Raw genomic sequence first — 9,726 nt, 5'->3', positions numbered from 1 at the left:
AGGACCAGCCCCACACTGACCCCATGGACCCCACACCGGCCCCACAGGCCCAGGACCAGCCCCACACTGACCCAACACCGGCCCCACAGCCCCAGGACCAGCCCCACGCTGACCCCACAACCCCATGGCGGGTCCCACAGCTCCAGTTGCAGGACCAGCCCCAAACCCCTGTCCTCCAGCCCCCCACTCTCCCCTCATCCCCTCCCAGGCCATCAGGACCCCAGACCTGAGCAATTCCTCCATCACACCACAATGCTGGCGGAAAAGAAGGATCTGGACAGCTCCTGCTGCCTGTGGAGCGACCAGCAGCACCATGTGAGGGGCTGAGGGCGAGAACCAAAGGGAAACACGGCTCTGGCTCATCCCAGTGGTGGAAAAGGCAGCAGGCACAAGTCCAGCAGCAGCAGGGACAGGCCCCTGGCAGAGCTGGTAGGCACGCAGAGCCTCAGGGACAACATTCCTTATGAAATATAAACACCTGTGCCCCAAAAGCAGCTTTTCTGCGCCAAAAAAATCAACGTGGAGCGTGGGGTTTGGGCGCTCTCCTGAGCGCAGGAAGGAGGGAGGAGCACAAGAGGCATTTCCAAGCCAGGATTTACTGATTCCCCCCTGAAGCAAGCTGTGGGGTTTTACACCTCAGCGGCACTTTGGAGGCAGAAGGGCAGCACCTTCCTGCCTCGGCTTCTCCCAGCCTTCGCTTCCCTCTTCCCGAGGAAGGAAAAAAAAAGAAAAATAAAGCGACACACAAATATAAATACAGGATAGAAAGTTCTCCAGGGGCGGGAGGTGACTCCTAGTCCAGGCCCTCGGCCCTGTCCTCGTCTGTGAGGCTCTGTCCGTTCACGGCCAGGCCGTCGTACTGGCCCTGGGATAAATCCTCGAAATCCTGGCTGGTGGTGGGGGAGATGACGTCAGGGCTGCTGTCGCAGGACTCCGTGCTCTGCTCAGAGGTAGCGATGGTGGTCGTGGTGCTCTTGGGGACGGGGTCGAAGTCGTCGTCGTCTTCCAGGATGGGGGATTCGTGGATGTCTGGGAGGGAAGAGGGAGGGGTTAGGTTTGCGGTGGGATGCCAGGAGAGAAATTCCCTGGTTTCTAGTTCTGCTCGTAGCAGGGATTAAAAACAAAAGAAAAAATCCCCAAATCAGCAGCACGGAAATTAGAGGTTGGGTGTAACTTTTTGCAACTGCACTTAAGGGGATTAAGGAGTTTTCCTGATTTTTAGGGAAGCAGCCACGGGTCAGCACATTGACTTCTCCTGGTTTCCGACTCTTCCCACAGGAGGAAAACCGAGCATGGAGTGCCAGGACAAGGGGGAATGGCTTCCCACTGCCAGAGGGCAGGGCTGGATTGGGCAGGAATTGTTCCCTGGCAGGGTGGGCAGGCCCTGGCACAGGGTGCCCAGAGCAGCTGGGGCTGCCCCTGGATCCCTGGCAGTGCCCAAGGCCAGGCTGGACATTGGGGCTTGGAGCAGCCTGGGACAGTGGGAGGTGTCCCTGCCCATGGCAGGGGTGGCACTGGATGGGCTTTGAGGTCCCTTCCAACCCAAACCACCCTATGGCTCCGTGAATCTGCGCATCAGGAATCACTCACTGCTGAAAGCCTCCGGGTACTGCTTTGCCAACTTCCCTTTGAGAGTCCTGGGGAGGAGAGAACAAGCTGAGTCCGTGGGGAGCTGAGGGATCCCGAGCTGAGCTGCCCGACAGCTCCCTCGGCCTCTGGCAGTCGTGGACAACGCAAACAAATCCCAAGGGAACCCCCGTGGGCCGAGGGATTCCCTTCCCAACCCCCCTGAACACCCCATCCCACCCTTCCCAGCACGGGGGGTGCTTCTGAATCCCACCTTTTGTGACCACCCCGAGCAGCTCCCAAGGCAGCACAGCCCATCCCAGCCAGAGCAGGACCATGGAAACCCAAAGCTCCAGCCTCCACTCCCTCCACGTGTCGCTGACCGCATATTTTCCCTTCCCCAACACATTTTCCTTCTCATATTCCCCGCAAACTCCCACTCGTGTCCTGCTTTAACACCGCCACGCCCCACCCAGCCCCCCGTGCCACCTCCGTGCCCGTTCCCGCCCCGTTTCCCACCGGATCCTCCGGAAGATGCTGTCCAGGTCCTTCTTCATCTCCACCAGGGTCCTGGTGTGGTGCAGGAAGCGCTCGTTCATCTGCTGCATTCGGACGCTCGACAGGTTGTTGAAGTTGAGCAGCATCTCGTTGGTCTTCTCAAACCGATCCAACCTGCGCGGGGGAGGCAGACGGAGCTCGCCAAAGATCCCGGGAGGCTCCCGGTGCCGGTACCGGGCTTCCCACGGGCCGCTTCCCCCGGGACTCACATGTTTTTCTGGGCCAGGATGATGGCGTTGACGTCCTCGGCGTTGACCATGCCCAGCACCCTCCCGCAGAACACCTGCGAGGCCGTGGGCTCCATCGTGGCCTGCGGGACCGCGGGGGCGGCTCAGCCGGGGCACCGGGAGCCCCCGCGCCGGTAACGGAGACACCCCCCCACCCCCTTCCGGGATAGCGGGGCCCCCTCCTCCCTGCCACGCAACCAGTACCGGGTACCCCGCCGCCGTGCCCGCTCCCGGGGCGGCCCCACACGCCGGTAACGGGGGTCCCCTGGCCGCCCGCCGCCTCCCCGGTCCCGGCAGCGCCGCCAGCCCCAGGTTGCCTCGGGGACACGCGGGCCTGGGCCCACCCCAGTGTTCCCGGGGCCTCCCACCAGCAATGCCCGCGCACCTGCGGGAGCCCGTCCCGCCGCTTCACATGACGGGAGCGGGAGCGGTACCGGGGGCGGCACCGGCGGCCGCTCCGCGCCGCTTCCGGGTGCGGCGTCACGTGGGGCGCGACCCCGCGGCGTCACCGCGCCGAGCCGGAAGTGCCGGAGACCGGCCGGAGGACAAGGCCGCGACCCCCACGGGCATCACGGAGCCTCTCCGGTACCGGTACCGAGCCCCCCGCGCCGCTGCCCCCAGCGCCGGGGCGGCCCCGCTGGTGGCGGCCCCTTTAAGGCGTCGGGGGCGCCGCGGGCGTGTCGCTGACGAGCGTCCTCCCCGCCCAATGGCGTCTCGCGGTGGGCGGGACCGGGCCAATAGGAGCGAGGGGGCGGGGCCTGCGCCCGCGCGTTCGCGGGCTAGGTGGGAGCGGCGGGGGGCGCGCGGCGGTCACGTGGGGCGGGCGGGGGGCGCGGGGCCGCCCCCCCCCCCCGGGGCCGGGGGGGGGGCCGCCCCCCCCCCCCCCGATCCCACCGGGACAGACCGACCCCCCGACCCCTCCAATCCCACCGGGCCCGAGCCCCCGCCCCTGCCGGGCCCGATCCGTCCCCGGCGCTCCGGAGTCTCCGCTGTCCCGTTGCGCATCCCCCGCCCCCGGAGGGTCCCGGCGCTCCCCGGGCCGGCGGAGCGTCTCTCCCGGTAAGAGCAGGCCCGATCCCTGTCCTCTCTCCCCACTCCAGGTTGCTCCGCCGCGATGGCGTCCAGCGGGGAGGAACCGAGGAGCGGCTCCCCGGGCCGGGCGGGCACCGGCACCGAGCCGGCGGCGGCGGCCGACGCGGCTCAGCTGGACACGGCGGAGGATTTCGAGGTCCTGGAGGAGGAAGAGGAGGAGGATGAGGATGACCTGAGCGAGCTGCCCCCGCTGGAGGACGTGGGCCGGCCGCCGGCCCCGCCGCGGGAGGACGCGCAGCTCCCGGAGCAGGGCGCGGGGGACGCGGCCGGGGACCCGCAGGAGTGGCTCGATGTTCTGGGTGAGAGCCCCGGGTAGGAGGGCGCTCAGTTCTGGGGCCTCACGGGCTTCCCCGGGGCTCCGAAGGCCGGGCAGGAGGCAGGGCAGGGTGGAGGGAGTCGGGCTTTTTCCTCCCCACCGTGCCCTGACGCATCCCCGGTTTCTCCGTGCGCAGGGAATGGTTTGCTCAAGAAGAAGACGCTGGTGCCGGGCCAGGGTGCGGACAGCCGTCCCCAAAAGGGCCAGGACGTGACAATCCGCCTGAAGGCCACGCTGGAGGATGGCACCGTGGTGGAGGAGAACCCTGCCCTCACCTTCACGCTGGGGGACTGCGATGTCCTGCAGGTGAACACGGGGACAAAGCTCCCCCAGCTTCATCACTGCCCTGGGGAGCAGGACCTCACCTGAGGGGCCACAGGGAGGGTTGGGGTTGGTGACATCCCATCTGTGGGTCCAGGTTGGACGGGGCTTGGAGCAACCTGGTCTAGTGGAAAGCGTCCTTGCCCATGACAGGAGGTTGGAAGTGGATAACCTTTACAGTCCCTTCCGTGATTCCATGTTGTTCCCTGCAGGCTCTGGACCTGTGTGTGCAGCTCCTGGAGATGGGGGAGACGGCTTTGATCGTGTCAGAAGCCAAGTACTGCTACGGAGCTCAGGGCAGGTGAGCTGGGAGGGCGTCAGGTGGAGCAGGGTGGTCCCAAACAGGGCTGGGGAAGCTGTCCCCTGCTGGGAAACCTCTGCTTCCTCCCTTGCCATGTGCAGTGTGTCCTGCATGGGGTGGAAAGATCCACATCATCCCCTGCCCCGGGAAGCTTCCCTGGCTCGGATTTCTGAACCACGGTGCTAAATCCACGTGGCCCAGCATCTGAGAGGTGACAACGTCCCGTGGCTTTGTGCAGGAGCCCTGACATCCCCCCCAACGCGTCCCTCACGCTGGAGGTGGAGCTGCTGGCGGCTCGGGACGCGCCAGACCTGGAGCTGCTCAGCGGGAAGGAGAAGATCCAGCTGGCCAACCGCAAGCGGGAGCGCGGCAACTTCTTCTACCAGCAGGCAGATTACGTGCTGGCCATCAACTCCTACGACATCGCCCTCAGGATCGTGGGCTCCAGCTCCAAAGGTACCTGTCCCCCCCCAGAGAGGCCCACCTGGGCTCCCTGCCCTGCTGTAACCTGGCCCTGGGGTCTGTGCAGTGGATTTCAGCCCAGATGAGGAAGCCGAGTTGCTGGATGTGAAGGTGAAGTGTCTCAACAACCTGGCGGCCTCGCAGCTGAAGTTGGACCATTTCAAGGCAGCTCTCAAGTCCTGTAACCTCGTACTGGAGCACCAGCCGGGGAACATCAAGGCTCTCTTCCGAAAGGGAAAGGTGAGGAGGGGTCCCTTCTCCACGGTGTGGCAGGGGACCGAGGGACAGGCCTCAGCGTCCTGCTCCACCCGTGTGTCACCCTCCAGGTGCTGGCTCAGCAGGGAGAATACAGAGAGGCCATTCCCATCCTGAAGGCAGCATTGAAGCTGGAGCCTTCAAACAAGGTAGGCTGGAGATGTGTGCTGCCCGTGGTCCTGCTGAGCTGGGGGTCTCTGGGATGCTCCTCTCTTGTCCGTGTCCCTACAAACCTCAGTGTCCCCCCTGGAAGGCTGAAGGGAGGCTGGGAATAGCCCCCAGAGCCTGGGGCATGATGCAGCACGTGGAGCGTGGCTGGGCTGGTGGGTCCCTTATCTCCACGTTACAAGGTTCCCTCGTTGACCTTTGGTCCTGGCAGTGGCAGGACTCCCTGCCAGCCCATCCGTGCTCCAGCCATCCCGTGGGGATGGTCCAGGCTGCTCCAGGTTCCCCGGGTGGCTCGGGCAGTTCGTGCTGCGGTTGAGGGAAGTGGAGCAGAGCTGAGTCCCCACAAACTCGCTGAGCAGCCCCGAGAGTGAATCACTGGGTGGTGGGAGCAGCCAGACCTTGGTCCAGCACCCGGGCAGGGCGAGCTCTGGGTCAGGAATTTCCTGTCAGTTAATGATCAGCTGCAGGACTGGAGCCTGGGGAGAAATCAAAAACCAGTGCCAGGAAATGACCCCAGCAGGAGCAAGCCTGGGAGGAGGCAGGGAGGTGTTGCCTGCACAGGGTTGAGCCGGGGGGTCTTGGTTCTCCAGATGGGTTTTAATCCTTGTCTGGATCTGTTGTTGTATCCATTTCTTTCCTGGGGATTTCACCAGACCATTAGGATTTGTGTCATGACCCAGTCCCTGAAGGTCACGGGTGGGATGTGGCACAAGCAGGTGCCGGGTGGTCCCACAGCACCCTCAGGGGTGGTCCGAGCACCCTTGGAAGGGTGAGCAGGACCCCAAACCCTTCCCTTCCCAGCAAGGTTAGGGTGGAGAGGGAGCAGCACTGGGAACCATTCCCCCGGCATGTCCCTGGGCAGGGCGGCTGCTCCCCAGTTCCAATGGAGCTTTTAATTGGAGAGGGCTGGAAAATCCAAATGCCCGGCAGTGACGTGTCCAGTGAAACCACAGGGACAGCAAATTACTGCCCTCCCCGGCTGCTGCCGGGGCTCCCGGGGAGGTGGCGGTGCCGCTCCAGTCGCGGCGTGGGTGACTCAGGGGCCACGGCTACCGGTGCTGAAAACACTCCAGGAACGCTGGGCTCCACCTGCCTCCCATGGGGCCATCACAGCCACCCCTTCTCCTGACCCCTTGGAAATGTTCTGGAAGCAGCGTGGGATGCTGATGGTTGTCCTGTGCTGATGTGACAGCCCCGGTGAGCTCCAGGCAGGAGCGTTCCGTCCTCCAGACATCCACATTTTGGTGTTGGAGGCAGCTTTTCCCAGCGTGGCACAGGCTGGCAGAGGCGGTGTTCCCGGGATGTGTCCCCCCAGCAGAGGGCACAGCACGGCCGTGCCACCAGGGCCACCACTACGTCTTTCTGCCCCCTTACCCTGCTCGGCTTCCTGCTGCTTCCTGCTGCTTTTGGGGAGCCTGTGGGCCCCACGCAGGACTCAGAGCCTTTTCCTGCCCCAGCAGGGCAGGTGTGAACACGCTGCAGGTCTTGCTGCAATCCCACTTCACACCAGGCTGAGTTTGAACCCTGATTTCCCAGCCTGCTTCCAGACGAAAAGTAGGAGAGCTGGGGCATGTCTGTCCTCGAGGCAGACACTTTTCTGTCGCGATTAAAGGATAAAATCCCTTTCCTGATGTCTGGCATCAGCCCTGGGTTCTGCTCCCTACTGCTGGGCGGGGAGTGGCTCGGGTAGCCAAAAAGGACAGAGGGGCATTGGACCCACAGGGCATCCCCATGCCAGCCTGGGTGTTCCATGCCAGCCTGGTGCAGCCCCGTGGCGTTGGGAAGCAGGGCAGGATGAGGCCTGATCATCCCCTCGGCTGTTTCTAAGCTCTTCCATGATATTCCTGCACATCCCAGGGGTGGTGGAAGCTGCTGTCGGTCACACGTCCCCTCCCTGACAGGCAGGGATGGCACAGGGCTGATAACACCACACTGTCCTCCCCAGACCATCCACGCTGAGCTCTCCAAGCTGGTGAAGAAGCACGCGGACCAGAGGAATGTGGAGACGGAGATGTACAGGAAGATGCTCGGGAATCCCAGCGCCACCAGCACCCCCAGGAAGTGCAAAGACAAACTGCCCTGGGTAAGGGCTGGGCCTGAGCTCCTGGGGGTGGCAGAGCGGGTGGGGGTCACCCATGGATTGGGGACCCACAGGGGATTGCCAGTGTCCCCCCAGGTCCCGCAGGAGGGACACAGCCCTGCTCCCAAGCAGGATGTGGGTGGGCTGTGTCAGGACAGCGATGCCACTGGGAGCAGGGGGGCCGTGCCCTGGGAGCCGTGCCCGGAAAACACTGATAACAGCCTGTGCTCCTGGCTGTGTCCACCAGATCCCAGCCATGCCAGCTGGAGGGTCCGGACTTTGCTCCCAGCTGCCCGTTGGGAAGCGCTGTCAGCTGGGCAGCCGGCAGCACACGCTGTCCCCGCGGCCGCACCGGCCATGTGCCGGGCAGAGCCGACCCAGCACTGCCTCTTTGGGATGCCCTGTCCAGGAGGCAGGGCAGGCAGGATAGCACGTGTCCCCTGCCATGGGCACAGCCCCTCATGGCCCCGTGCTCTGCTCCGCAGTCCATCCCCTGGAAGTGGCTCTTCGGCGCGACAGCCATCGCGCTCGGTGGCGTGGCCTTGTCCGTGGTCATCGCGGCCAGGAACTGAGGTTGGCACCGGGGTGGCCCCTCGGCACAGGACCAGCGCCGGGTCCTGCCTCTCTCTGCCGAGGGGCTCCCCCGAGGCTCTGCCACCCCTTCCCACGGACTCGCAGCTCCAGGAACACGGATGCTCTCTCTGCCAGAGGTGCCGGATCTCTCTCCCAGCGTTCCCCACATCCCTCCTGGTACGGGCGGGTGCAGCTGTGGGGAGGGAGCCGCCGGCAGAGCAGGGACCCCCAGGCAGCCTCCCGGCAATCAGGGGCTCAGCCCCCAGCCCCGAGTGTGTCGGGGGCAGCGGGAGGTCCCTCACACCGGTACGTCCTGGCCGTGCCCATCCCGGGTGTTGCGGTCCTGCCGCCGGGACGGGACGGACAGGGGGGGGTACATGGAAGGAAGCTGAGGGAAGGGAAGCGATGTGGATGTGGATCCCAGGGGCAGATGCAGCGACATTCCCTGATTCCTGGGGGGCTGCCAGCGGCTCAGCCCTCCTGGATGCATCCGCTGCCCTCCTCTGCACATCCCTGCAGCGTGCAATGTCCAAAGGAAGCCAAAGAAACCCGCGGTGGGAGGGATGGAGGAGGGGAGTGCTGGAGACCCCCTGTCCAGGCTGTCTTCCTGTGGGTCCAAAACGTCAGGGGTCCCTCCCTGCCCTGCAGCCCCCCCAGTGCCCACCGCTGCCCAGCCTCAGCTCTGCTCATGGGGGGGTTGTAGCACTGTCCTCGCACCCCAAACTGACTGTGAACTTCCCCAATAAAGGACAATTCCTTCACATTCGGGCCTCTTTTATTGCCACACGTGGGGTCACATGAAGTCTACGGGGGCAATGCCCAGGGGGAAGCCTGGGACCCCGAAATATGTCCTGGGGGAAGCCTGGAACCCTCAGGCACTACCTGGGGATCAGGGGGTTCATGCTGGGGATCTCATGACTGGGAAGGAGTGCGGGGTTGGGGGGGATTCATGCTCGGGGGACTCACACCCAGGGGAGGACAAGGGGTTCACGTCCGGGGGGGGTTCATGCCCAGGGGGGGGTTCATGCGCGCGGATTTGATGCCCAGGGATTCCAGGGGGGTTCACACCCGGAGGGTTGAATGCCCGGGGCGGGTCAGGGGGTCCATCCCGGGGGTCCATCCCGGGGCTTCCCCCGCCCGCCGCCGTCGCCCCCTCCCCGCGCTCCCGCAGCGCTCCCCGGCTGCACCAGACCACCCTCCCCAGCATGCCCCGCGCCCTTATTTACATATCCCCGCCTCCCCTCCCCACGGGCCAATCCGACGCGGCGCCCGGCATCACCCAGCCAATCGGCGCGGCCGCTGCCCACCTCCTCGCCCCAGCAACAGGCGCCCCGCGTGGGCGTGGCCGGCGGAGCGGCGCATCATGAATAATTCATAAAGGGGGGCGTGCCGGCGGCGGGCGGCCCCGGCGGCCCAGGCGCGGAGGGGGAGACGGTCCCAAGATGGCGGCGCTGCAGGCGGAGCGCGGGTACGGGCTGTCCTGCGGTCGCCTCGGCCGCGGCACCCGCGTCTCCGTCTTCCACGTCAAGCTCACGGAGAGCGCCCTGCGCGCCTTCGAGAGCTACCAGGCCTGTAAGGTACGGGGCTGGCGGGCGTGGGGCGGGGGGCACGGCCCCGCTGAGGGCGGTCGGGCGGCCGCCACGAGGCCCCCGGACGGAGCCCTGCGGGCGGCACCGGTGGGGATGTAGGGGGAGGTGAGAGGGGGGAGCTCCTCGTGAAGTGGGTGTGCGGCTCGGGGCGGGCCTGGGGCGGGGGGACTCCCTGGTGAGGGGTTGAGGGGATGCGGAGGCTCCCGGCCCCCCCCCCC

The 9,726-nt window shown here is 65.6% G+C and overlaps 3 protein-coding genes across 4 annotated transcripts in view; 2 read left to right on the top strand and 1 right to left on the bottom strand.

The window, feature by feature from the left end:
- Positions 1-576: 576 nt before the first annotated feature.
- On the bottom strand, positions 577-2,915 carry KXD1 (KxDL motif containing 1). Its single transcript, XM_042024454.1, has 5 exons — positions 2,737-2,915; positions 2,334-2,434; positions 2,086-2,238; positions 1,591-1,637; positions 577-1,029 (listed from the first exon to the last, which is right to left on the bottom strand). The coding sequence occupies exons 2-5, from the start codon at positions 2,426-2,428 to the stop codon at positions 794-796; spliced, it is 531 nt and encodes a 176-aa protein (XP_041880388.1). The 5' UTR covers positions 2,429-2,434; positions 2,737-2,915; the 3' UTR covers positions 577-793.
- On the top strand, positions 2,858-8,680 carry FKBP8 (FKBP prolyl isomerase 8). 2 transcript variants are annotated; one of them, XM_042024451.1, is made up of 9 exons: positions 2,858-2,936; positions 3,452-3,742; positions 3,896-4,065; positions 4,293-4,381; positions 4,620-4,837; positions 4,911-5,083; positions 5,170-5,247; positions 7,212-7,349; positions 7,832-8,680. In XM_042024451.1, the coding sequence occupies exons 2-9, from the start codon at positions 3,466-3,468 to the stop codon at positions 7,916-7,918; spliced, it is 1,230 nt and encodes a 409-aa protein (XP_041880385.1). In that variant the 5' UTR covers positions 2,858-2,936; positions 3,452-3,465; the 3' UTR covers positions 7,919-8,680. The 2 variants fall into 2 exon arrangements, with proteins under 2 accessions (XP_041880385.1, XP_041880384.1); XM_042024450.1 differs by lacking the exon at positions 2,858-2,936 and adding an exon at positions 3,076-3,134.
- A 645-nt stretch (positions 8,681-9,325) lies between these two features.
- Positions 9,326-9,726, top strand: part of ELL (elongation factor for RNA polymerase II) — a 53,579-nt gene continuing 53,178 nt past the window's right edge. The window contains exon 1 of the mRNA XM_042024445.1: positions 9,326-9,496. Within this exon, the coding sequence (XP_041880379.1) occupies positions 9,362-9,496 (135 nt within the window). The 5' untranslated portion in view covers positions 9,326-9,361. The remainder of the gene's footprint in view (positions 9,497-9,726) is intronic.

The sequence above is a fragment of the Corvus kubaryi genome, unplaced genomic scaffold (genome assembly GCF_017639235.1).
Source record: "Corvus kubaryi isolate FWS band 111438036 unplaced genomic scaffold, C.kubaryi_AGA036_p1.0 37262, whole genome shotgun sequence".
Lineage (NCBI taxonomy): Eukaryota > Metazoa > Chordata > Aves > Passeriformes > Corvidae > Corvus > Corvus kubaryi.
This window is presented reverse-complemented; position numbering and strand designations above follow the sequence as displayed.

Coding starts and splice junctions, on each gene's coding strand:
- KXD1 (XM_042024454.1), bottom strand. CDS start 2,428: ATGGAGCCCACGGCCTCGCAGGTGTTCTGCGGGAGGGTGCTGGGCATG. Junction 1,638..2,085: donor AGCATCTTCCGGAGGATCCG/GTGGGAAACGGG, acceptor TCTCCTCCCCAG/GACTCTCAAAGGGAAGTTGG. Junction 1,030..1,590: donor GTACCCGGAGGCTTTCAGCA/GTGAGTGATTCC, acceptor CTTCCCTCCCAG/ACATCCACGAATCCCCCATC.
- FKBP8 (XM_042024451.1), top strand. CDS start 3,466: ATGGCGTCCAGCGGGGAGGAACCGAGGAGCGGCTCCCCGGGCCGGGCG. Junction 3,743..3,895: donor GGAGTGGCTCGATGTTCTGG/GTGAGAGCCCCG, acceptor CTCCGTGCGCAG/GGAATGGTTTGCTCAAGAAG. Junction 7,350..7,831: donor GCAAAGACAAACTGCCCTGG/GTAAGGGCTGGG, acceptor TCTGCTCCGCAG/TCCATCCCCTGGAAGTGGCT.